The sequence below is a fragment of the Panthera uncia genome, chromosome D1, assembly GCF_023721935.1.
Source record: "Panthera uncia isolate 11264 chromosome D1, Puncia_PCG_1.0, whole genome shotgun sequence".
NCBI classification, from domain to species: Eukaryota; Metazoa; Chordata; class Mammalia; order Carnivora; family Felidae; genus Panthera; species Panthera uncia.
Genome location: NC_064808.1, coordinates 90,769,073 through 90,796,553, shown reverse-complemented (window position 1 = coordinate 90,796,553; position 27,481 = coordinate 90,769,073). Strand labels below are relative to the sequence as shown.

Genomic DNA, 27,481 nt, shown 5'->3' with positions numbered 1-27,481 from the left:
CCAGTGTAGAGGGTGGTATGTTGAATTGTTTTTGAGTACTTTGAACTTGAGATCCCTATGGCATATTCATATGAAGATGTCCAGTAGAAAGATAGATAGATGGTTCTGCCATTCAGAGGAAAGCTCAGGGATGAAGATACACATTTGGCAATATTTAACATGTAAGTAATAACTAAAGTCATGAGAAGAGATGAGATTATCAGAAGGCATGTACAGAGTGAGACGAAAGGGGGACGAAATGGAAACACCGAAGAAAACCCAGTATCTAGGGATGGGTAGTAAGAGGATTCCCCACACCAGAATGAAAAGGAATGAAGTAGGATGAGAAGAAGTGAGTGCACATCCAAAACAAATGAAATATGATTTTAAAAAGTGGAATTATCAAAGTGTAAGATACTGCAGACAAGTCAAAGTAGAAACTGAAGGGGGACTATTGGGTTACTATCAGAGAAGTTCTTGCTGCTGTAATCAAGGGCGATTTCACTGGCTTCGGTCAGGAAAGAATCCATATTACAGGACGTTAAAGAGTAGAGAGAGGTAGGAAATGAATGTATAGACACTTTTGATAAACATGAAGCTGGAAAGGGAATGGAATAGAGAGTGGTGTCTACAGAAGTTGTAGAGTTGAGGTGGAATTTTGTGTGTTATTATCTCTTTAAAGTTTCAGAGTGGGGGAGATTTGAGGATGCTGTAATGCCCAAGTCAGAGTGTCAGCAGGGACGGCTGACACTTTTGAGGCGGGGGGAATGGGGTAGCTAACTGAGACGGGTGTCTGAGGAAGTGGGAGACGATGACTTCTAGAGCAGCAGTGAAATCCAGGAAGGACAAGTATTAGGACACTCGCCCACTGTTGCCAGGAAGGAGAGGAAAGGTGGTGGAATTTGATTCCAGTTCACAAACTGAGAGGCAAGTGCTTAGAGTTTCCGTCTGATAGGTTTTCTATAGTTTTAGTGAAAGAGACAGCAAGACTAGCTACTGAGTCTGAGACAAAAAGAGGTAGAAGAGAGAGTTTGAGGAAAGGGTTTCAAGTAGCTCTGTGGACAATTAGTGCAATTCCCAGGGAAAAATAAAGCCTTTGCCCAGGAGTGTTGAGGGTCCAGTTTAGTTTTGATTCTTTGCCTTTTTTAGTGGCACCAAACTAGCAGAGAGGAGCACAGTCCATGTGATTCATTTTGGCAGGACTCAGCAGCTTTGGTGTAAGAACAGAGGCAGCAGAGTGTTGATGTACTTTCAAGGTTGGGGTATTACCAGATGGGTGTCATGAAAAGGAAATCAGGGACATGGCGTTGAAGAGAGTGGTTAGGTGTTGGACCTGGAACCGAAGCTAAATAGGAGAGAGACTGAAGATAAAAGGGAAAGAGCAGAGGAGACACAGATTTAGAGGTCCAGATGAAGTCAAAGACCAGGCAAAATAGAGATCTCTGAGTTAGAAGGCTCCAAAGATTGGATACTGTATTTAAAAAGTGGGATTTTTTTTTTTCAATTTGCTTTTTTTTTTTGTACAGGTGGAACGATTCTGCCGGATAACAAGATTCTGGCTTGGGAGGGAGTGGCTGAGGTTGAAGCCATTTGATTTGAGAAAGTTAAGACGCTTTGAATGAGGCTGCTGGATAGGTTATCTACAAGGGTACTGAAATCTCAAGATGATGGCAGGCTGTGCAGTGAAGTGGGAGTCTAGAAACTAGCATTCAGATGCTTTTGTGAATAATGGGAAGTGACAGAGAAGGTTGGAGGTTGACAGCAGGAAGAGTATGAGGAAGGTAATCCAGGTGAGGGTGGAGGAGTAATGAGCTGGAAGCCACCTTTGTGACTAACGAGGTGGCCAGTCCCGCCTCCCCAACCTGGGTACTTAGACTATGGTACCTCAGGAGAGCGCCATGTGAGAGGGACAGAGAGAGAACAGTTCTGGGAAGAAGAAGATTACTTTTAAGTTAAGATAAGTAGTTGGAAGAAGCCTCCTGTAATGAAATGAAAGATGCAGGAAAGATCATTGTCGGGTATCGAGTGTTCAGAGGACACAGCAGGAAGGGCTCAGGAGGTAAGGGTATGTGCAGGAGGTGGGCTCACAGGAGAAGGAAAAAAGATGGTGGCTGAGGCAGGCATGCATAGGAGGACATGTGTCCCACTTTCTCAGTGCCCTTTGCCTATATAGCAGAGAGCAGACGGTGCCTCAGTCTCAATGTCTATACTGGTGGTTTTCAGCTCGTTTAAAGGCCTCGTCCTCCTACCCGCCTCGTGCATCTCGGCCCACACGGACCAATCAGTACTTGAGCATGTCATGTGAGCTGAATGTTTACAAAAGCCTCCGTAAGCCCATGGTTCACGAGGGCCTGTGCTCTCCAGGTGAGCATGTTTCCAGGGACTTTTCCTCACCCATGTTTGTCTATCACATGTATAAGACTAGACACACTCAGCGCTCTGGGTCATAGATCAGAGAAGAAATGCATGTTTCTCAAAGAGACTTCTCCTGAGATGGAAAGAGCTCATTGTCCCACCAATAGGACCAACTAGGAGACTCACCCTACAGGTGAGATGGGACTCATTGCTCTGCTCTGATCTATGGGGACCAAAGAACTAATCTTCAACGCTTCTGCTTCCCTGGCTTTCTCTAGCCGGGAGGTAATCTGTTTGAAAAGTGGCAGGCAGAGGATGAGATTTGTCCGGTCCCTATGCTTGCTAGGGTCAGCCCACCTTCACTACTCTACAATACAGGACCCTGAAACTACCCAGCAGAGTGTGGGTTAAGGCCTGGCTGAACGCACCCCCTTTGCCATCTCAGCTCATCCAGCTTGCCTGCAGAACTCTCCCACCCTCCCGCTGCAGAACTCTGCTGCCACCCTGTTTGGGTCCCCGCTGTACTGGTCAGTCTTTTGCAAGTTGGATTTGAGAGTAGATCTTCCTGATGCTGGCCACTCACTTTCTTTCTGTCACCAAAAGGTGTTCCTCGGAACACCAGCTGTGTTCCAAGCAGCCGGACTTCTCACGTACAGGACAAACTGAGTCAAAGTACATTTTGCCACTAAGACGTGTCTTTTCTACTAAAATAGGCTTAAAGGCAACTTCTTTCTAGTCTCTGATTCTTGTAGCAAGAATTTGTGGTATACAGTTGTTTAATTGTTGAAACATCTTCATTGCCATTTACCCTCTACTTATTCATTCCCTTTAGGCTGCTAGTTAAAGAGAGGACTTTATGGTCTCAGGTGGAGTCAGATCCCTGTCCTCCCAACTACTGTGGGGTTGTAGGCAAATTAAATTCACTTCCCAGAGCCTTAGTTCCTTTAGCTGCGCAACTACTGACCTCACAGGGTTGTCATGAGAAAATTCTTTTATTTATTTGTTTGTTTGTTTGTTTATTTATTTATTTACATCCAAGTTAGTTAGCAGATAGTGCAACAATGATTTCAAGAGTAGATTCCTTAATGCCCCTTACCCATTTAGCCCATTCCCCTCCCACAACCCCTCTAAGCAACCCTCAGTTTGTTCTCCATATGTTCTCTGTATGTCTCTTATGTTTTGTCCCCCTCCGTTTTTATATTATTTTTGTTTCTCTTCATGTATGTTCATCTGTTTTGTATCTTAAATCTCTCATATGAGTGGAGTCATATGATATCTGTCTTTATCTGACTAATTTCGCTTCGCATAATACCCTCCAGTTCCATCCAAGTAGTTGCAAATGGCATGATTTCATTCTTTTTGATTGCCAAGTAATACTCCATTGTATATATACACCACATCTTTATCCATTCATCCATCAATGGACATTTGGGCTCTTTCTGTACTTTGGCTATTGTCAATAGCGCTGCTATAAACATTGGGATGCATGTGCCCCTTCGAAATAACACACCTGTGTCCCTTGGATAAATACCTAGTAGTTCAATTTCTGGGTTGTAGGGTAGTTCTATTTTTAATTTTTTGAGGAACCTCCATACTGTTTTCCAGAGTGGCTGCATCAGTTTGCATTCCCACCAGCAGCGCAAAAGAGATCCTCTTTCTCCGCATCCTCGCCAACATCAATTGTTGCCTGACTTGTCAATATTAGCCATTCTGACAGGTGTGAGGTGGTAGGTATCTCATTGTGGTTTTGGTTTGTATTTCCCTGAGGATGATTGATGTGGAGCATTTGTTCATGTGTCGGTTGGCCATCTGGATGTCTTCTTTGGAGAAGTGTCTATTCATGTCTTTTGCCCATTTCTTCACTGGCTTTTGATAAGTTCTTTATAGATTTTGGATACTAACCCTTTATCTGATATGTCGTTTGCAAATATCTACTCCCATTCCATCGGTTGCCTTTTAGTTTTGCAGATTGTTTCCTTCACTGTGCAGAAACTTTTTATTTTGATGAGGTCCCAATAGTTCACTTCTGCTTTGGTTTCCCTTGCCTCCAGAGACATGTTGAATAAGAAGTTGCTGCAGCTGAGATCAAAGAGGTTTTTGCTTGCTTTCTGCTCTAGGATTTTGATAGATTCCTGTCTTACACTTAGGTCTTTCATCCATTTTGAGTTTATTTTTGTGTACGGTATAAGAAAGTGGTCCAGGTTCATTTTTCTGCATGTTGCTGTCCAGTTTTCCCAGCACCACTTGCTGAAGAGACTGTCTTTTTTTTTTCAATATATGAAATTTATTGTCAGATTGGTTTCCATAAAACACCCAGTGCTCATCCCAAAAGGTGCCCTCCTCAATACCCATCACCCACCCTCCCCTCCCTCCCACCCCCATCAACCCTCAGTTTGTTCTCAGTTTTTAAGAGTCTCTTATGCTTTGGCTCTCTCCCACTCTAACCTCTTCCCCCCCCCCCCCAATGGGTTTCTGTTACGTTTCTCAGGATCCACATAAGAGTGAAAACATACGGTATCTGGGGCGCCTGGGTGGCTCAGTCGGTTAAGCGGCCAACTTGTCTCAGGTCATGATCTCGCGGTCCGTGAGTTCGAGCCCCGCGTCGGGCTCTGTGCTGACAGCTCAGAGCCTGGAGCCTGTTTCAGATTCTGTGTCTTCCCTCTCTCTGACCCTCCCCCGTTCATGCTCTGTCTCTCTCTGTCTCAAAAATAAATAAACGTTAAAAAAAAATTAAAAAACAAAAAGAAAACATATGGTATCTGTCTTTCTCTGTATGGCTTATTTCACTTAGCATAACACTCTCCAGTTCCATCCACATTGTTACAAAAGGCCATATTTCATCCTTTCTCATTGCCACGTAGTACTCCATTGTGTATATAAACCACAATTTCTTTATCCATTCATCAGTCGATGGACATTTAGGCTCTTTCCATAATTTGGCTATTGTTGAAAGTGCTGCTATAAACATTGGGGTACAAGTGTCCCTATGCATCAGTACTCCTGTATCCCTTGGGTAAATTCCTAGCAGTGCTATTGCTGGGTCATAGGGTAGTTCTATTTTTGATTTTTTGAAGAACCTCCACACTGTTTTCCAGAGCTGCTGTACCAATTTGCATTCCCACCAACAGTGCAAGAGGGTTCCCGTTTCTCCATATCCTCTCCAGCATCTGTAGTCTCCTGATTTGTTCATTTTGGCCACTCTTGCTAGCATGAGGTGATATCTGATTGTGGTTTTGATTTGTATTTCCCTGATGAGGAGCGACATTGAGCATCTTTTCATGTGCCTGTTGGCCATCCGGATGTGGACTGTCTTTATTCCATTGGATATCCTTTCCTGCCTTGTCAAAGATTAGTTGGCCATACATTTGTGGTTCCCTTTCTGGATTCTCTATTCTGTTCCATTGATCTGAGTTTCTGTTTTGGGGCTGGTACCATACTGTCTTTATGGTTACAGCTTTGTAATATAGCTTGAAGTCTCGGATTATGATGCCTCCAGCTTTGGTTTTCTTTTTCAAGATTGCTTTGGCTATTTGGGGTCTTTTCTGGTTCCATTCAAATTTTAGGATTGTTTGTTCTCACTCTGTGAAGAATGCTGGTGTTATTTTGATAGGTAATGCATTGAATATGTAGACTGCTTTGGATAGTATTGACATTTTAACAATATTTGTTCTTCCTATTCAGGAGCATGGAATATTTTTTCCATTATTTTGTGTCTTCACTTTCTTTCATAAGCTTTCTGTAGTTTTTGGTGTATAGATTTTTCACCTCTTTGGTTAGATTTATTCCGAGGTATTTTATGGTTTTTGATGCAATTGTAAATGGGATTGGTTCCTTGATTTTCTGTTGCTTCATTGGTGTATAGGAATGCGACCGATTTCTGTGCATTGATTTTACACCCAGTGACTGCTGAATTCATGGATCGGTTCTAGCAGTTTTTTGGTGGAATCTTTTGGGTTTTCCATATAGAGTATCATGTCATCTGCGAAGAGTGAAGGTTTGACTTCCTCTTGGCTGATTTGGATGCCTTTAATCCTTTGTATTGTGTGATTGCTGGGGCTAAGACTTCCAATAGTATGTTGAATAACAGTGGTGAGAGTGGACATCCCTGTCTTGTTCCTGACCTTAGGGGGAAAGCTCTAAGTTTTTCCCCATTGACAATGATATTAGCAGTGGTTCTTTCATATGTGGTTTTAATGATCTTGAGGTAGGATCCTTCTATCCCTACTTTTTTGAGGGTTTTTATCAAGAAAGGATGCTGTATTTTGTCAGATGCTTTCTCTGCATCTATTGAGAGGATCATGTGGTTTCTGTCCTTTCTTTGATTGATGTGATGTATCACATTGATTGTTTTGTGAATATTGAACCAGCCCTGCATCACAGGTATAAATCCAGCTTGGTCGTGGTGAATAATTCTTCTAATGTATTGTTGGATCCAGTTGGCTAGTATCTTGTTGAGGATTTTTGCATCCATGTTCATCAGGGAAATTAGTCTGTAGTTCTCCTTTTTAGGGAGGTCTTTGGTTTTAGAATCAAGGTAATTCTGGCTTCATAGAAAGAGTGGAAGTTTTCCTTCCATTTCTATTTTTTGGAACAGCTTCAAGAGAATAGGTGTAACTCTTCCTTAAATGTTTGGTAGAATTCCCCTGGAAAGCCATCCGGCCCTGGACTCTTGTTTTTGGGAGATTTTTGATTACTGATTTGATTTCTTTACTGGTTATGGGTCTGTTCAAATTTTCTATTTCTTCCTGTTTCAGTTTTGGTAGTTTATATGTCTCCAGGAATTTGTTCATTTCTTCATATTGCCCATCTTATTGGCTTATAATTGCTCATAATATTCTCTTATTATTTTTGTATTTCTGCTGTGTTGGTTGTAATCTCTCCTCTTTCATTCTTGATTTTATTTATTTGGGTCCTTTCCTTTTTATTTTTGATCAAACTGGCTAGGGGTTTATCAATTTTGTTAATCCTTTCAAAAAACCAGCTTATGGTTTCATTGATCTGTTCTACTGTTTTCTTTTTTTGTTTTTTTTTTTTGGTTTTGATAGCATTGGTTTCTGCTACAATCTTCATTATTTCCTGTCTTCTGCTGGTTTTGGGTTTTATTTGGTGTTCTTTTTCCAGCTCTTTAAGGTGTAAGGTTAGGTTATGTATCTGAGACCATCTTCCTACTTCAGGAAGGCCTGAAGTATTGCTATATACTTCCCTCCTATGACTGCCTTTGCTGTGTCCCAGAGGTTTGGGGCTGTGGTGTTACCATTTTCATTGACTTCCATGTACTTTTTAATTTATTCTTTAACTTCTTGGTTAGCCCATTCATGTTTTAGTTGGATGGTCTTTAGTCTCCAAGTATCTGTTATCTTTCCATATTTTTTTTCTTGTGGTTGATTTTGAGTTTCATAGCATTGTGGTCTGAAAATATGCACAGTGTGATCTTGATCTTTGTTGAAATTGTTGAGGGCTGATTTGTGTCCCCGTATGTGATCTATTCTGGAGAATGTTCCATGTGCACTGGAGAAGAATGTGTATTCCGCTGCTTTAGGATAAAATGTTCTTAATATATCTGTTAAGTCCATCTGGTCCAGTGTCATTCAACGCCATTGTTTCCTTGTTGATCTTCTGTTTAGATGATCTGTCCATTGCTGTAAGTGGGGTGTTGAAGTCCCCTACTATGGTATTATTATCAAAGAGTTTCTTTATGTTTGTGTTAATTGATTTATATATTTGGGTGCCTCATGTTTGGAGTATACATGTTTACAATTGGTAGATATTCTTGGTGGATGGACCCCTTACTTATGATATAATGCCCTTCTTCATCTCTTACTACAGTCTTTATTTTAAAATCTAGATTGTCTGATATAAGTATGGCTACTCTGGCTTTCTTTTGGTGACCATTAGCATGATAGATGGTTCTCCATACCTTTACTTTCTATCAGAAGGTGTCTTTAGGTCTAAAATGGGTCTCTTGTAAACAGCATATAGATGGATATAGTTTTCTTATCCATTCTGTTACCCTATGTCTTTTGATTGCAGCATTTAGTCCACTGATATTTAGAGTGAGTACTGAAAGGTATGAATTTATTGCCTTATGTTGCCTGTAGAGTTGGAATTTCTGGTGGTGTTCCCTGGTCCTTTCTAGTCTTTGTCACTTTTGGTCTTTTTTTTTTTTTTTTTTTTGGTTGTTTATTTATTTGTTTTCATCTTTTCTCCCCTCAGAGAGTCCCCCTTAAAATTTCTTGCAGGGCTGGTTTAGTGGTCACAAACTAATTTTTGTTTGTCTTGGAAACTCTTTATTTCTGCTTCTGTTTTTGAATGGCAGCCTTTCTGGATAAATAATTCTTTGCTGCATATTTTTCTGATTCAGCACATTGAATATATCCTGCCACTCCTTTCTGACCTGCCAAGTTTCTTGTGGATAGGTCTGTTGCGAACCTGCTGTGTCTTCCCTTGTACGTTAAAGACTTTTTTTCCCCTTGCTGCTTTCATGATTCTTTCCTTGCCTAAGTATTTTGTGAATTTGACAATGATATGTCTTGTTGAGGGTTGGTTTTTGTTGAATCTAACGGGAGTCCTCTGTGCTTCCTGGATTTTGATGTCTGTGTCCTTCCCAAGGTTAGGAAAGTTTTCTGCTGTGATTTGCTCACATAAACCTTCTACCCCTTTTTCTCTCTCTTTATCTTCTGGGACTCCTATGATTCTGATGTTACTCCTTTTTAATGAGTCACTGAGTTCTCTAATTCTTAAATCGTGGTCTTTTGCCTTAGTCTCCGTCTTTCTGCTTCATTGTTCTCCATAAGTTTGTCCTCTATATCGCCGATTCACTGTTCTGCTTTATCTACTCTTCCATTCTTGCTGCCGTGGCAACCATTCGAGATTGCAGCTCAGTTATAGCATTTTTTATTTCATCCTGACTAGCTTTTACTTCTTTTATCTCCACAGAAAGGGATTCTAATCTATTTTCAACCCCAGCTAATATTATTATTGTGATTCTAAATTCTTGTCTAGACATCTTGCTTGTATCTGTGTTGATTAAACCCATGGCTGTCATTTCTTCCTGTTGTTCCTTTTGAGGTGAATTACTTCGTTTTGTCATTTTGAAGGAAGAAAAGGAATTAATAAACTAAAAAAAAAGTACAATTAAAAACAACACAAAGAAATCAAATAAAGGATGCTAGAAATTAGGTGTGTTTTGGTCTGGTTGTTGAAAGGAGCTTGATAAATTAGAGAAAAAAGGGAAATATAAGAAAAAAAAAGAAAAAAGGAAAATGTTTGAAAATTTGAGAAAATGAATACAATAAAATAGAATAAAACGAGACGATGGAAGTAATAATTTTAAGAATTTACAAAAAAGTTAAAAATTTAGAAAAAAATTAAAGATATATTTTTAATAAAAATGGAAAATAAAAATAATTTTTTTCTCTTTCTGTATTCAAGAAAAGAAAAGAAAAAGAAAAAAAATTGAATAGATTGACCAGCAAACAGACTGAATACGATTGAAATTACATCAGTCTCCCCTAGAAGTCGAACTGTGAATCACTTTATAGTCTATAGACTAAGCACATTGTGTTAGCTCTTGGTGTTCCTCAAGAGCTCTGTTGGCCCAGTTGGGCGGGGCTTAGTATAACAGCTCCATTCTCCAGTAGATGGCGCTGCTTACCTCACAGGGGCGGATTGTTGTGGCACATAGAGGCGTTTATGCCCATGTGCGGGAGGGATGAAAATGGCGTTGCCCAGCTACCTAGTCTCTAGTATTGGAGCTCTGTGCTCTCCCCGACTAGCAATCAAGCACCCCTCCTTTGTCTCCGGCTTCTGTTCACTTCTCGCTTTTACACTGTCTGTGACGAAGCTGTCAGGCTGCCAGGTGGCACCACCCTCCTGAGTTTTATTTCAGATGGGGCTGTGTTTCCCAGCCCCTCACTTCTGAGAGACTGTGGCTTTGACCCATTCTGGCCTTCTGGAGGAGGGTCTGGCTGAGCAATGGCCTGGTGCCAGCCCTCCTCAAGGAATGTTCATGAGACTCTGCCGCTGCTGATGCTCAGAGACTGTGACTAGGCACCAGTCCACCCATGAAAAATTTCATGCAGTTGTGTAGCAGCAGCATTTCAGGGATTATGGCAAATCACAAAACACATCTGGCACCAGGCTTCCCTCTTAACATCCTTGTTCCAACAGCAGTGAATGTGGTTGTTCTCCAGGGTCTGCTAGGATCTTTGGCTGTAGGTATGGTTCACAGCCTCCACCAAATATCTTCCAAGCAAGGGAACTGCCTGTCCAAGACATAATGCCCGAGGACTTGAAGGACCTTGAATATGGCTCCTGGGGATTTGACCTTCCCACCAGAGCACCGCCAGGTATCGAGCTGTAGAGTTTCAGACTCTATGCTTCCCTGTTTATAGTGTCTTAATGGAATTTAAACACTCTCCTTTCTCCTTCCTCCTTTCTCCCTTTTTTGTTCAGTCCCTTGCATACTCTTCCTTTTCTCTCCAGCCGCTTTTGGCGGGGGGTGCTTTCCCATACTCTCCCCACCCCCCAATCTCCGTCTTCTCTCTGCAAGCAAAAACAGCTCTCTGCCCTCCATAGCTTCTCTCTCCACCAGTTCACCTCTCTGCACTGCGTACCTGCCAAGTTCTGTGGTTCAGGTTGTGCAGATTATTGTGTTAGTCCTTAAGTCAGTTTTCTAGGTGTGCAAGATGGTTTAGTGTTGATCTGGCTCCATTTCAGGGATGAGAGATGCAAAAGAACTTCCATGCTGTTCTGCCATCTTGGCCACTTTGAGAAAATTCTTCATGGTAGCCACAGAGTAGCTTTACTTTGTGTTGGTTTCCTAGGCCTTCCTCACTTAGAATATTCCAGCTCTGACCATCTTCTTAGCAAAGATGAAAGAAATGTTACCTAGCAGTGGTGAGCTATTTAGCAACTACTAAATAGCTATTTTGTGAGCTATTTAGCAACTACTTTTTGTATGGAGCCAAGGAAGGGCCTTCCATACTTTTTGTACATTTTGAGTGTTAGCAAAGCTGAGGTTCAAACTAAGACTGTTGAAATTCAGAGCTATAGATGTTTTCCCCCATTAGAGTAGAATTGTTTTCTAGTTATAGTTTTTCTCGCCTGCTAATTTCCAAGTTGCTCTAAGTACACCATCACATATGATAGGTAGCCAGATGTGAGATACTTTCTGTGTGGTCTTTAAGCAACTGTTGTAGCACCCAGATAAGACACTAGACTACACTTTGAGGTACGTTGCTAGGTGCTTCCTTTATATCTGCTTTCTTTTGAAAATTTTTATAATTAAAATTCAGGCTACACTGGTGTAGAATTTTCTTTAATATACATCAAGTTTTAAGGCCCATTTAAATAGGACTGGATAAAAGTTTAAGCAGCATTATCATGTGGGTTCTTTAGTTCCTCGTATCTTTTCCTTGTTGCTAAATTTTTAAGTGTAGCTCCCCTAGATGTAGTATATCATTCAGGTGGCCTACATTGTCACAGAGAAAATACCTGCCTCCCAGGGGAAGGACTATGACAGGTATCTTGGTAGGATCTGCTTAGCTCTGCGCTGTCACTATAGCCTGTCTTTCTCAGGTATGCTAAGACCTGTCTTTCTCAGGTATACTAAGGGATCGTAGCTCTATAATTTGTCATGCTCTTTTTTTGTTCCCCAAAGTCTTTGGAGAGACTTACCTGGTGCAGCTGATATCCCTCCAAAATGCAGATGGTTCCTGGGATCTAGATGAAGATCTGGCCAGGATCCTAGGTATAAGTTTGAAAGACCTATGGTCTGCACTCCCTGTCAAGGTAAGATTCAGAGAAGAAAAAGGAGTATGTATGTTTTTGAGGGGTTGGGGTCGGTCATGAGATTGGGGTGATTCATGACTCATCTGAGAAAGGAGACTGTAGGAGGCCATAGACTAAATTGATTTCTAATAAATAGATGTTGAAGATTTTTCTTGGTATGTTAGAGAAGAATGAACAAGGAACTAAGAGCCTAGTTGGTGGGAGTTGACAGATGACAAAGGGAAAGCAAACATCTTCTTTCACTTCATATTCCCCGTCAGTCATCTTAGTTAGAATAACTAACATTTTTTGAGCAATTACTCTCTGCCAGGCACCATGCTAAGCACTTAACATCCACTGACTTATTCATCATAATAATTAAAGTAAATCCTATTCACATTATTGCTATTTTATATAGAACCATAATACTGTGTCTGAGTTTTCCCAGCCAGTCAGTGGCAGAGCTGGATTCAGTTCTAGAACTGTCTTCAGAATCTACATTGCTACTAATTTGTGCATGTGGCCCACAAATCAGCAAAATTTCACTGAAGTCAGGACAGGTATTAATAGGGAATAACCTAGTTATTTCAAATGTGTCTAAGTCTGCCAATGAGGACAAATTTCATTCCAGAATTTCAAGGCAACTTACCAAATCTTCTGAGAAATTGTTAAATATGGACAAAGACCAAAAGCCTGAAGGACAGGTGTTGTTCTGAATTTTCAAAATGGGAAAGGTGGTTAAATAAACCTCAGGGACACCTGGGTGGCTCAGTTGGTTGAGCATTGGGCTCTTGACTTTGGCTCAGGTCATGATCTCATGGTTCATGAGTTCAAGCCCCACACGGGTCTCTGCACTAACAGCGTAGAGCCTGCTTGGGATTCTCTCTCCCCTCTCTTTCTGCCCATACCCCACTCGTGCTCTCTCTCTCTCAAAATAAATAAGCTTAAAAGAAATTTTTTAAATGATTAAAAAAAAACCCTCAAAAATCCTGTACCTGCATCAACTAATACAGTATCCACTTGTCCAATGGCTATTGAGCAATTGAAATATGGCTAATGCAAATGAGGAACCAAATTCTTAATTGAATTAAAATGGGATGTAATTGTGAAACACATGCTGATTTTAAGACTTACTGTAAAAAATGCAAATATTCATTAATAATTATTTTTATATTGATGTTAAAATGATATTTTTAATGTGTTAGGTTAAATAAAACATATTAGTAAAATAATTGTACCTGTTTATTTTTATATTTTTACATATGGCTACTAGGACATTTAGGACTATATGTGTATGTGACATTATATTTCTATTAAAAAAAATTGTTCTAGAACAAATAATTAAAAGGATAATTTTTAAACCATTGGAAAAAGATATAAGAATCATGATGTTCTAACTCGGTTTTATTGGGAAACCAATGACATGTCAGACTAACATTTCCTTCTTTGACATGGTAACTGGGCCAACCAATCCAGGGAGTCAGGAACCCTGGAGTATCTGAATTTCATTAAGGAATTTGAATTTTTTAAACGATGAGTATATGGACTGAGAACAAACTCACTGAAAATTCATTGCACTGAATAATGAATTTTTTCAAACTTACAACAGATTTTTGGAGCCACCAGGCTCTGAATTCTCTGGAGGTTTATATTTTCAATGAAAATTTAGATCCAGTGCTTTCCTGTTTGTAAATTTGCCAAAACTGGGAGATAGAACAGTAACAAAATTGAGATCCCAAAAGACCTTGAAAAATGAATGACTTGTAACTTTTCCTGGGGGGGAAGAAAAAACTTACTAGGAATCAAAATACTCTTTTTGCTTCTAAATCTTCAATTTTGTAAGCAGAGAATAGAAGCAAAATGACTTAAGACCTGTTACAACATGGAGACTTGGGGTGACTGCAAACTTCATGTGAACCAACGCATGTGATATGTGATCAGTGGAAGGCACAGGATTTTCAGAAGAGCTGTGTGTGTTATGTATTTGGGGCTGTGGTCATAGAATTTCATAAGTTCACCGACCTCCAGATGTGACCACTTAAGGAAGTGTATTTTAGTTTTTATTTTTATTTTTTAAGTTGATTTATTTTGAGAGAGAGAGCAGCGAAGGGGCAGAGAGAGAGGGAGACAGGGAGAATCCCAAGTAGGCTTTACACTGTCAGTGCACAACGCCTGATGCAGGCCTCGAACCTATGAACCGTGACTTCATGACCTGAGTCAAAATCAAGAGTCGGATGCTTAACCAACTGAGCCACCCAAGTGCCCCTAAGGAGGTATATTTTAAACATCACTGTGATGTTTGTTTCTAGACTAGATCAAGCATGGGGATTCTTATTGCTTTGACATTAGCAGTTCTTTTAAAGAAGAATGAAAGGAATTGAGAATTTTGATTGACAGGACTCCTCACAGAGGACCTGATAGCTGTTTCCAAATTTTAAGGCTCATGATCTAAAAGAACAATTTTTCTTGATCTGTTGCATCTATAAACTGAAGGTGGGACCCTGGGTGAAAACTCATTTTCTTTCTTTTTTAAAAAAAGATTTTTTTAATGTTTATTTATTTTTGAGAGAGACACAGAGTGTGAGCAGGGGAGGGGAAGAGAGAGAGAGGGAGGAAGAATCTGAAGCAGGCTCCAGGATCTGAGCTGTCAGCACAGAGCCCGACGTGGGGCTTGACCTCACTGTTGGTGAGGTCATGATCTGAGCCAAAGTCGGACCCTTAACCGACTGACCAACCCAGGCATCCCTAAAACTCATTTTCTGTTCTCTGCCTGAGACTCTCTCTTGAGTGAACAGTGTGACTCCAGTCCCAGCTGTGTCATTTGCTAGAAGGCCAACTTTGGGCAAATCATTTCACTTTCTTATGAATCAGTTTTCTGTCTCAAAAATGTCATTATTGGTGGGATGCTTGGGTGGCTCAGTGGTTAAGTGGCTGACTCTTGGTGTTGGCTCAGGTCATAATCTCACGGTTTTGTGAGTTCAAGCCCCACATGGGGCTCTGCACTGGCAGCCCAGAGACTGCTTGGGATTCCGTCTCTCTCTTTTTGTCTCTCTCTCTAGCTCTCTGCCCCTCCCCCACTCACGCTATCTCTGTCTCTCAAAATAAATAAATAAACTTAAAATTGTTTTTTTTTTAATTGAAAAATGTCATTATGGGTAATTCCTCTTTTTTTTTTTTTTTTGGTTTGGCAAATATTCAAATAAAACATTCAATACTTTATAAAAATATAAAGAAATTATGCACGTATTCTCTTATCATAGCTTGGGAATGCTTGTTGGGGATTTTGTAGGAGTTTTCAGCACCGCCCTTAAGACTCACAATATTTGCCCTGAGGTTCAGGGCCTGGCTTTACGCCTTGCAAGTAGCAGATGAGGTTCCGAGAGAACAGGTCGTCACATTTAACAGCAGTTTGGAGCAAAGTGAGTGAGGAGGTGTTTGCGTCCCCTCGAGGGGCCTCCTGCTCCAACTTGGAGGTTTCAGGGAAGTCTCCGTGTGTTGTACAGGATGCAGATTCCTCAAGCTGGGCCACAGTCCTGGCGGTGGTTTGGCTACATGCCAAGGCTAAGCACCAGAAGTGTGAGTGGGAACTTCTGGAAAAGAAGGCCAGAACCTGGATTAACAGTAATGCAGGTAGGAGTTCAGTCCTAAGACCCCATCTCCTTCCCTCCGTCGGAAGCTGGCCATCTTGCCAGGTGCTGAGCCTCCAAGCCTGCTAGAAGGTGACCGAGAGGGAGGCCCCGTGGTCCTCTCCCAGTTCAGACCTTTTCTGGACTCCCCCATAGTTCTTTCCTTGGGGGGTCTGAGAGTGCAGTCTTAAATGGGGGAGGGGGAGGTAAGTAAAGAGGGAAAGGGACAAGGATGGGGACTGTGAATTGTGAGAAGGAGATGGCGTGGTGTTTATTCTCCTCACCATCTCGGTACTGTACCGAGTATAAGGCTGGGCTGGAGCTCTCACCCCTCGGGGGTTTATTAGCTCACTGCTGCTCAGTATTTCCGGGGTCTGAGAAGATGAAAGGGAATCTGGGCAGTAGGAAGAGAAAAGTCAGGGATGTTAAAGAAAGACAGGAGCCAGACTCCGGGGAGATGAGCAGGCCAGTTTAGGGGAGACTCGGGGAAGAGCGTTCACTCATTGTTATTCCTCAGCCTAATTCTTGTTTTCTCCTCCTGACAGGCTCCATCAAGAAAAAGCTTGTGAAAGCTGCTATTGCTTTTACCAAGTCCTCCGTGGACCCTGCTGTCTTTGGCATCTGAGGAGACTGTCCAGAGAAACAAGTGCCTCTCCCCTGCTGCTGCCCTTTCCTTTACGCTCTCCTGCTGTGGTGTGTTTTTGTCTTTTACACCTGGCCTGTCAGTTTCTTGACATACAAGTGAAGGATGCCCATCCCACCTTGCCTCTCTGTTCCCTGTTCCCTTTGGGTAGGGCGATCCGCTGCCCCCCCAACGTGTACCCTCAGCCAAGTGCCAATGGTCCCAGAACCTGTTCCCTTTCTTTGGAGGAATTTAAAGCATTTAGATATTTAGATATTTACATTCCTTCTGGGTTTTCCAGCATGACCACATGAACAACAGGTGACACAGATTCCACTAACGGGTACAGCACTGATGTAGGAGATCCCTAAATAAGAGAATTCAGTGCATTATATTCGCCTGTTCCCTTTGGTCTTTTTTTTTTTTTTTTTTTTTTTTTTTTTTTAGAGAGAGAGAGATGGTGCAACTGAGCAAGGGGCAGAGAGAGAGAATCCCACAAGGGGCAAAGGGCAGGGGAGAGAGAGAGAGAAGTGGGGCTCACCCGAACTGGGGCTCGAGCTCACCTGAACTGGGCACTCCCAGTGTGGGAACTGTGAGATCATGATCTGAGCCGAAGTCAGATGCTTAATGACCGAGCCACCCAGGCACCCCTATTCCCTTCGATCTTACATACTCATCACGACCAGACTGCTGAGCTATCCAATTTTCTATTCTAAGATAGGACAAAGAGTTGGAAGGGAGGTTGAAAGCCAGCATCGGGATCAGTATAACCTCAAGATCACAAAGAGAGAGACTCCACGGGTCCTCTGTGAGAGGCGGCACTGCTGGTGGCCTTCCCGGTTGATTCCACTTGGATTTTGCTAACCAGTATCACATGCCTTCCCTCCCACTGCCTAAGAGACGGGACTGAATCATACCTTTTGGGGACAGATGTTTCTCCTTAATTGTTAAACTTTTTTTTTTTTAAGTTTCTTTATTTTGAAAGAGAGAGGGTGAGAGGGTGAGCTAGGGAGGGCGAGAGAGAGAGGGAGAGAGAGATCCCACGCAGGCTCTGTGCTGTCACTGTGGGGCCTGACACAGGACTTGATCTCATGAGCCATGAGATCCTGAGCCAAAATAAAGAGTCGGATGCTTCACTGACTGAGCCACCCAGGCACCCCTTAATTGTTAAACATCTTAGTAAGAAGCTAATAATGGAATCTTTCGTCTTGGCCTGAACCCACGAGGCCTAAAGTCAGGCTCTATAATCTATAATAAAGGAAAAAGTGGGTTTAAAGGTACCTTTGCCTGAGACCTGAGACTGGATCACTCAGCCCATGAGGAAGAAAGGGGCTCCCCATGCTTGTTTCTGACCTTCATGTCCCACATACTCTGTCCTAGTGGGAATGACCCTATTTGACGTGGTGTCCCCTACGATACTATTGTATCAGTATTAAAATGGCTGTCTCTACACTGCACTTTCTTGGGTCTGATCTTTTGTGGACTTATTTTTTGGACCTGCCTTGGTTTTATTATCCCTTATTTTCCCTCTCAACGTTGCTGATGCCTGCACTGGGTCCTGTCCCCTCATCTTGCGTTGTAGGCTGATTTCCTGACTCACATGAGGCAAGGAAAGGACACTGATCAGAGAACCACTAGTAGAATCCCGACAATACACTTAAATAGTTATGTGATAATGGACAAATGATTTAACCCCCAGGAGCTCAGTATCCCTCTATGCAAAAGTGGGATGACACTCGAATTCCATTGTCACTTTCATCTTGAATATTCAAGAACACTGAGGAGGACCTCAGTATCTGTTCACTTATGTAGAAAATGGCCTAGACCGGAGTTCTGTTGAGCTGTTGAGTGAACCTCAGGAACATTAGCCTGACTTGCATAGTGGAGACCGATCTCCCAGGCTTTTCTCACAAGTCTGCTTATGGCTGAATGTCACCTGTGGAATAGGGCTGTGGCATCACCTGGAAGCTTGCTAGAAATGCAGAGTTTTAGGCAACCCCAAGAACTACCATATTAAAGTCTGCCTTTTAACAAGGTCTCCAGGTAATTCACGTGGACATTAGAGTTTCAGAAGTGAGGGCTTAGTCTTTATAAAATAGCTTGTTTATATCCATGACTGCCATCTAGATAGGTCCTATTGATGTTGTGACAAGAGACAGCTTCCTAAAGACCATGCAACTTGTAGAACTACCCTGTGCTCATAAAAACATGGCCCTTTACATTTATTGTACAGATCATTTTTTTTTTTTTTAATTACATGTATTATTACCTTCCCTTTTTCTTACCCTTCAGCTTGTGGACTAGGCTAGAGCGAAAAACAAAACAAAACAATAACAACAAAAGCAATCTTCCATGTGTCTTCTTTAACATACAGAACTGACTATAGTTTTAAAGTAGTATGGTTTTATTTTTCCATTCGAGCTCATGCAGTAACATGTTGTGCCAACTGTAAATTCCTCAAATTTAAACAAGTGTCGGTCTTCATAATCAACAAGTATGTTTTGGCACATTTATCGAAGCCCACTTTCAAGGCTGGTGCCTCATGTTTTTGGAAAATATAAAGCACCATCTGTACTTTCAGGAACTGATGATCTGGGCAAGGAGCCCAGGAGAGAAACTGAGCTCAACTCCCATTGGGCGTCCTCACCCTGCAGCTCTTTCCGGGCTGCAGAGACTTGGCCACAGGAGGATGGCAGATAGGACTACCTCGAGATTCTCCACTCACACTGAGCCCAGTACCTTCCAGAGCAGGGTACCCTACTGCGCATAGACTTAATGAAACCCAGTGCCTCTTTTCCCCAGTTGCAGCATAGTCACGCTGGGATCATGTAGCATGTGCCGTTCCTCTCCCAATTGAGCCGTTGCTTCCTCAAAAACAGTCCATGTGCTTCTAGCATCTGATTGACTAGAAGAAAACCAAGAAAAATCTCATGCAATGAGCTAAGCCCATGTACTGTTTCTCCTACCAGTTTCATCAGTTTTTGCCTCAGGTATTTCGATGATCTCTTGTTAGATTGTGTACACATTTAAGATTATTGCATCTTCTTGGAGAATTCACCCTTTCGTCATTATGTAACACCTATATCCCTGATGGGTTTCCTGGTTCTGAAATCTGCTTTGTTTGAAATGAGTATAGCCGCATCAGGTTTCTTTCTTTCTTTTAAAAATTTTTTGTAGTGTTTATTTTTGAGAGAGAGAGAGAGAGAGAGAGAGTGAGCTGGGTAGGGGCAGAGAGAGAGGGAAAGAGATAATGCCAAGCAGGCTCTGTGCTGTCAGCACAGAGCCCAACGTGGGGCTTGATCTCACGAAGCCGTGAGATCATGACCTCAGCTGAAACCAAGAGTCAGATGCTTAACTGACTGATCTCATGAACCCGTGAGATCATGACCTGAGCTGAAACCAAGAGTTGGAAGCTTAACTGAGCCACCCAGGCACTCTGTGCCAGCTTTCTTTTGATTAGCATTAGCATGGTGTGTGTTTCTTCACCCCTTTAATCTATGTACATCTTTATGTTCAAAGTAGGTTTCCTGTAGACAGCATATATACTTGGAGCTCGTTTTTTTTTAATTTGCTCTGACAATCTTTATCTTTTAATTGACATACTTACCATATTTAAAGTAATTATTAATATAATTGGATTTATATCTATCGTGTTTAACTGTTTTCTATATGTTGCATTCTCCCCTCCCCCTTTTTATTTTGCCTTCTCTGGTTTGAATTAAGCATTTTATGTGACTTCCTTTTATCTCTACTCTTAACATCAATTATATTTCTTGTTTTTTAAAATTGTTGCCCTGGAACTTGCAATATACATTTGAAACTAACTTGAAGTTCATCTTCGAATAGGACTATACCACTTTCTGTGTAGTGGAGGCACCTTATAACAGAATTTTCTTAACCTCCACTCCCACCACTATGGTATAGCTGCTATTCATTTCTCTTACCCATATATATATAATGATTACCCGGGACGCCTGGGTGGCTCAGTTGGTTGGGTGACTGACTTCGGCTCGGGTCATGATCTCACGGTTCATGGGTTCAAGCCCCGCATCGGGCTTTGTGCTGACAGCTCAGAGCCTAGAGCCTTCTTCTGATTCTGTGTCTCCCTCTCTCTGCCCCTCCCCTGCTCATGCTCTGTCTCTCTCTGACTCTCAAAAAATAAATAAATGTTAATGATTACCCAATGCTTTGTTATTGTTATTGTTTTAAATTGATCTTCTAAATCAATTAAGAGAAAACATTTATTCCACTTTTATTTATTTATTCTCCAACACTCTTTTTTTTTTTTTTATGTTGATCTGAATTTCTGACCTAGATCCTTTTCCTTCTTCCTGAAGGATCCCTTGTAACATTCCTTGCAGAACAGGTGTGCCGGAAATGGGTTCCTTCAATTTTTGTTTGGGAAAGTTTTTATTTCTTCACTTTTGAAGGGAAAGTTTACTGGAAGAATTTTATATCCTATACCTTATTTTTTTAATTTAAATTTTAGTTAGTTTACAGTGCAATATTGGTTTCAGTATATCCTATGCTCTTCAAACATTTTAACACTTTAAATATTTCACCCCACTCTTGTCTTGCTTGTGTAGTTTTTGATAAGAAATCTACCATAATTCTTCTCCTTTTTTTTAATGGGTAAGGTGTTTCTCCCCCACTCAGGCTTCTTTCAAGTTGTTTCTTCGTCTTTGGGTTTTCTTTATATATATAATATATATTTATTTGTACATATGTACATATGTATATACATATACATATGTATATATTTTAATATATTTTTATTTTTAATATATTATTTAATTTTTTAATTATATATATATAATTATATAATTTTAATATATCATTTATTTTTAATATATATTTTAATATATATTTATTTGTACATATGTACATATGTATATACATATACATATGTATATATTTTAATATATATATATTTTATTTATTCCCCCTTTTGTAAGGATGCTATACTGTCTCTTCTAGGATACATGTTGTTTACTAGAAAGTTTACTTTTCTTGAACCTTGACCTACTTATATGCTTATCCCATGGAAATTGGATACTGTAGTTTGCTTGGCAGATGGGGCTATATCTCAGACCCTGCTAGATTAGTGATAATTCCACTAATATCTGTCTGCTATCTCTGGTCCAGAAGCTGTTCCAGTATTCTAGCCTGGTGTGGCTACCTGAACCATGTCCCAGGAGTTCATAGGCTTTGATAATGGGAGTGGGGACCAGATACAAGCATGTGAAATCACTTAGGAATTGGTAATGACTGAGGACACCAAATCATTCAAGAAAGTTCCATGTATTCAAGTCCCTGATATTTCTATCATTCCCATCTCTCCACCACCAAAGATGTAGAAACTATGAGTTTTATTCCTACATTTATTACTTTAACTCCTCTATTAGGTGGATCACATCTCTTTCATAGAAACCATTAAATTGTCAAGAGGTCAAACAAAGAAACTGAGCACTTTCCTACTAGAAGAAAAAAGAGAAGGAAAGAAAAGAAAGAATGAAAGAAAGAAAGGAAAGGAAAAAAATATCAGCCTTAAGAAATTTATCACCCTTTAGCCATCATCCTACTCTTTTCCATTTTTGGCTCATAGTTCAATTCTTCCTCAGAGTTTTTGCAGTAAGGGAAGAAATTTTCACTTGGCCATTTCCCCCAGACCCCAGTCCTGCCAACAAACAATAAAGCACCTGTCACTGGACCAAGAATGCCTAGACTTAGCCTTGCTATTTATAATCAGAAAGTTCTGCTGAATGATTAGTTGAGAAACCAGTTGTTTCTGGAATATGCCAGTGACTTACTTAAATTCCTGGAGTAGAGGAAAAAAAGGAGTTAAACAAGGTTTTCTCTGATTTAAACAAGGATGCTTTCAATATAAGGGAAATTTCCCTGCAAATATACCATAGCAAGACATCTCTCTTGTGGAATATCTACTGAACTTTCTGGGACTCCTACCCTATGAAATAGGACATGAGCTGAACAAGCTGCTCTCTGTCACTCTCTCACTTTCTCCCATAGTGTACGGCCATAATCTTGTCAGAAAACACTACATAAAAACAGTAATGACTGTGAGGGTATACATAAGCCTCCTCTAAATCTCGAGAATGAATCTACTGTTAACTCTCCTCTTACACAGGGACAGCTGCTGTCTGTATGGAGTCATTTTGGAAGCAGTAATGATGTAGTGGAAAGACGGCTCAGCCTGGGAATGCCTGGATTCCTTTGTGGTCTAACTTTTGGAAAGTCACAGATGCTCTGAGTTCCAACCTCCTCATTTGTAAAACAGGGCTCATAAGGGCCACCTTACAAAGTTCTTGAGAGAATTAATTAAAATGACATAAAAGTGCACCAGAAAACTGAAACAATCACACAAGGAAAGTGATATTAGTTATGAATAAGTATTTGAAAGTCAGAATTAGTTCTGAACATTTTTCTTGATAACCGAAAGGAAAGAGTCATGTTATCTTGGATTTGAGATGCATCTCTACCACTGACCAACTTCATTACCTTGATTAAATTGCTTAAACCCTATGAGGCTAAATCTCCTACTAGAAATGGGGGAAATAATACTACGTGCCTAATAGAGTTCTAGGGAGAACTGAAAGAGATAATACATGTAGACCAGTCAACACAATTCTAGCACATACGCACAATAAATGTTAGCTTTTATTAAAACTGTAGTCTAAAAATAAAAAAATCTGTGGTCTGTTCACTATGACATCTCAACAGGCCACTCTCATCTTGTGAGACCCTGCCTGAGTAGCATCTGAACTCGCTCCATGACCTATGTTTCTCCTTTCAAAAAAATGTTTTCACAGCAGTCTTGGTATTACAATACTTTTGTAACCACTACGGGCATATTTGTCATTTCTTTTGTATAGGGGTTAGTAGAATTACCATCATTAAATAAACATTCCACTTTTATTGTGTTAGGTCAGTATCATTGAAAAGTTTTACAGTATAAACAAAACCAAATAATTTCATAATTAGTAAGAACATTGATTCAAGTTATTCATCCAAATTGACAATATTCTTTTTTTTTTAATTTTTTTTAACATTTATTTATTTTTGACACAGAGAGAGAGCATGAACAGGGGAGGGTCAGAGAAAGAGGGAGACACAGAACCTGAAACAGGCTCCAGGCTCTGAGCCGTCAGCACAGAGCCCGACGCGGGGCTCGAACTCACAGACCGCGAGATCACGACCTGAGCCGAAGTCGGACACTTAGCCGACTGAGCCACCCAGGTGCCCCCAAATTGACAATGTTCTTAATGGCACACCTACAAGATGATTCTCTCCACACCTTGGATATTTCTAGCGACAAGGAGCTAATCATCTCATAAGCTTGTGTATTTCACCTATGTACATTTTCTAATAATTAAACACTTTCTATCCTGAAAATAAATCTTTCTACCATATCTGCCTATGATTCCTGAGTCATCACATGGAACAGCGTATAAAGACCACCAGCCATGCAAGCACTTGAGGACCACATTATATCTGTTTCTGTTTCAGTACAAAACTCAGATCTCTGGCATTCATCAAAGCATAATGCTTGAAAGCATTGGCTTTGCAATTAGAATCTCAATTCAGTTTCTTTCTAGCTGTGTAATCTTCAAGATATTTCATCTACTTTTCAGTTTCTTTGTCAAATGCCATCTACTTTATAAGGTTTCTATTGGAGATTAAAAGTAATAATGAATGTAAAATTTAGCATAGCACTTAGCTTGAGGTAAATGTTTACTATGGATTAACTGAGTATTAGCTATTCAATCATTTTTCTCAATCATTTTGAGAAGGTTTATAGCCTGCTCCTTTATATAAAATTTTTTTAATGTTTATTAATTTTTGAGAGAAAGAGAGACAGAATATGACTGAGCAAGGGGCAGAGAGACAGAGAGAAGGAGACACAGAATTCAACACAGGCTACAGGCTCTGAGCTGTCAGCACGTAGCCCCATGTGGGGCTTGAACTCATGAATGGTGAGATCATGACCTGAGCCAAAGTCAGACGCTTGACCAACTGAGCCACCCAGATGCCCTATAGCCAACCCCTTTATTTATACGGGTCCTCTGCTATGGATGCATCTAGTATGTAAATATTTCTCTTTAGGAGTACTGACCTGAAGGACACATCATGATAGGAGATGCATAATAAATAATCATTAACTGATGAGGTTTCTGTCTTTAATAGTAATGTTTATTAGAGATAACTGTATAGTCACATGAATGTACAGATAACCTCAAAAGCAACTGACAGGTAATATAATAAAGCCTTGAGAGTGTAAAAGACAACCCAAAAAAATGATAGAATTGAAGCTCATTCTACCATGTAAGTGATCTTGAAGGAACATTGTTATTTCCCACTTTACAGCATCTCTTTCTGATGATTTTATTGCTATTATTTCATAGCTGGATGATAAATAAGGTTAAAAAACTAATTGCTCCCTCAGAGCTATCTCTATACCTCAAGTACGACATAAGGGAATCTAAAAAAATTTCCAAGGAAGCAATCCAGGGAGAGTGAGTGAGTGTAGATCTTGATTGTACAAACCCTATGAGACTCGGTTCTTTATAAGGAGGAGAACTGAAGCTCCTTTGGTTAGAGCACTCTGTGTTCTGCTCAGAGACAGTAAAGGTGAGGTCTTGTTATGACACTTTGGCAAACTTGACTGTGTTCTCAGGTGGACTATGTGAATGTCCAGACTGCTCCAGAATGTATCTGACTGCTCACCTCTGCCCCTCACACATGAGCAGGTCCACACACAGGAGCTTTTCTGGTCTCTGGGAACATCTTTTTCCTAAAATAGACTTATAAATCAAACAGGATTATAGAATTATAGAATATCCAACTGTAAGTAAGGACCAAAGACCTCTGAGAGCCTTTTTTTGGCCAAGAAGAGGTGATCCAGAACTCATAAAAATTCGGCATTGCTAGGAGACACTCTTCAGGTATGACTAGAATGTGTAATAAGAAGCAGGTTGTCAATAGCCTCTCTCCCCCAGGATGTCACTGTTTCCCTCTCTGCTATCTTCAATTTTGTCTCAGTTGCAGGGTGGTATATGAATGACTCATTTTGGCTTGGTCATTCTCTTTGGCGTGTTTTTCAGTGTCACATGCCACAGTTTATGATTGGAATCCCCATATTGCATGTGACTCTATCACTTGAAAGCTCTTTTTTTTTCAATATATGAAGTTTATTGTCAAATTGGTTTCCATACAACACCCAGTGCTCATGCCAACAGGTGCCCTCCTCAATACCCATCACCCACTCTCCCCTCCCTCCCACCCCCATCAACCCTCAGTTTGTTCTCAGTTTTTAAGAGTCTCTTATGCTTTGGCTCTCTCCCACTCTAACCTCTTTTTTTTTTCCTTCTCTTCCCCCATGGGTTTCTGTTAAGTTTCTCAGGTTGAAAGCTCTTGTAGTGGGGCTCATATTAAGTTCTAGGGTCAAAAGGATAGAAAAAGTCTGTTGTCTGATCTCTAAAACTGAATTCTATTTTAACTAGGTGTGCTATAAAGTCAAGACTGGAAATAACCAGGAAGAAGTAAGACAAGAAAGCTTGTCCTATCTTACCATAAAATGATGTGAACCCATCTAGAAGAGTGTCATTGCTTGCAGTGGATCAGGCTGTCTTAAAAGCAGAGGCAGAAGGCAGTTTTCCTAGTGATTAGGAGTACGAAGCAGCCTGAGTGAAATGAAACCCGTCTGGGTCTCAGCTCTGTCACATATTAGCTTAGTAACCTTCGGCAACTCGCTGAACTTTTCCAAGCTTCAGTTCCTTGATTTGTAGATGAGGATAGTAGTAATAGCTTCTTCTTATAGGTTTACTTAAATGAGTCACATTTGGAAAGTGTTGGGCACAGTCCTTGGAGCACAGTAAATATTCATTAAATGGTATGTATGTATATGCACGTGTCTGTGTATTATTATTGTTGTTGTTATTAAATGAGTAGTGGCAGAAAGAAGTCTCTGTGTCTTCCAGGCACCATACCCTGCTCTTGAATTGTTTGAGCTGTTCTTTGACTTTCCACTGTAAGGGTCCTGTATTTCTTCATCACGGTAACATGAAATTGATGCTTTCTTGCTGTTACTATTTCTTTTGCTTAGTATTTCAGAGTTGCCTCAAGTCTCCTTAGGAAAAGTTAAAGCACCAGAAGAACCAGAAAAGTATCACCCAAAAGATATGGGGCTATAAGACCTTTCAAGTCGGGAGGGATGTAATCTGAAGAGGATATGGTCTAAGTCTTTTCGATAATTTGTTTCATAAAACATTTATTTACAAATAGTTACAGAATGCCATCACCAAAGGAAAGCACTTAAAGAAGGAAGTTTAAGATACATACGGGGCGCCTGGGTGGCTCAGTCGGTTGGGCGTCAGCTCAGCTTCAGTTCAGGTCATGATCTCGTGGTTTGTGGGTGTGAGTCCCACGTAGGGCTCTGTGCCGGCAGCTCAGACCCTGGAGCCTGCTTCGGATTCTCTGTCTCCCCCTCTCTCTGCCCCTCCCCTGCTCACATTCTGTGTCTCTCTGTCTCTCAATAATAAACAAATGTTAAAAAATTTTATTAAAAATGAAAAAGATACATAAAATGAGCACTTATTATTAGGGTTTATGTTTTTGCCAGATGCCCTCACAGACATCTCATAAACTTTACTAAGACAACCAGGATTTAAATGAAATGCTCTGATTTCTAACACATTTCCCCCTCCCCCTCCCCACCTGCTGATTTTTCTAAAGGATAATGAATAGTGGAAGTTTGTTACTCAAAGATATCATGAGACTATAAAAATACAAAGACGCCTAAGGAGAGGAAATACTAACGAGAGAACTGAACAAACTGAAAAAGGTTTCTCAGCAGGAGAATATTTTGTATATACTCTAAACCTCTGATCTCATCATAGAGAACAACCATCAGCCTCTCTAACACACTCCTTCCAGGAGTGGGATGGAGTGTGGTGCTGAAATTGGCATTTCTTACTACCTGATATTTTGATATGCATCTTGCCATTCATAAGAAGGCTGGTGTTGCCTGTTAAAAACACAATCAAAGCATTCATCAGTGAAAAGCTTGATAATTTGATGTTGGTGTTCAGACTTCGGTGTTGTGGGTTCCGTT

The 27,481-nt window shown here is 40.6% G+C and overlaps 1 protein-coding gene across 5 annotated transcripts in view; it reads left to right on the top strand.

Moving 5' to 3' along the window:
• Positions 1-17,805, top strand: part of VWA5A (von Willebrand factor A domain containing 5A) — a 35,397-nt gene extending 17,592 nt beyond the window's left edge. For 3 of the 5 annotated variants that reach the window (XM_049611446.1, XM_049611456.1, XM_049611437.1), the window contains 5 exons: positions 2,203-2,343; positions 10,527-10,682; positions 11,996-12,126; positions 15,609-15,735; positions 16,277-17,805. In XM_049611446.1, the coding sequence (XP_049467403.1) occupies positions 2,203-2,343; positions 10,527-10,682; positions 11,996-12,126; positions 15,609-15,735; positions 16,277-16,356 (635 nt within the window). In that variant the 3' untranslated portion in view covers positions 16,357-17,805. The remainder of the gene's footprint in view (positions 1-2,202; positions 2,344-10,526; positions 10,683-11,995; positions 12,127-15,608; positions 15,736-16,276) is intronic. The other 2 variants (XM_049611465.1, XM_049611475.1) reach the window with 2 other exon arrangements.
• The last annotated feature ends 9,676 nt before the right edge of the window (positions 17,806-27,481 follow it).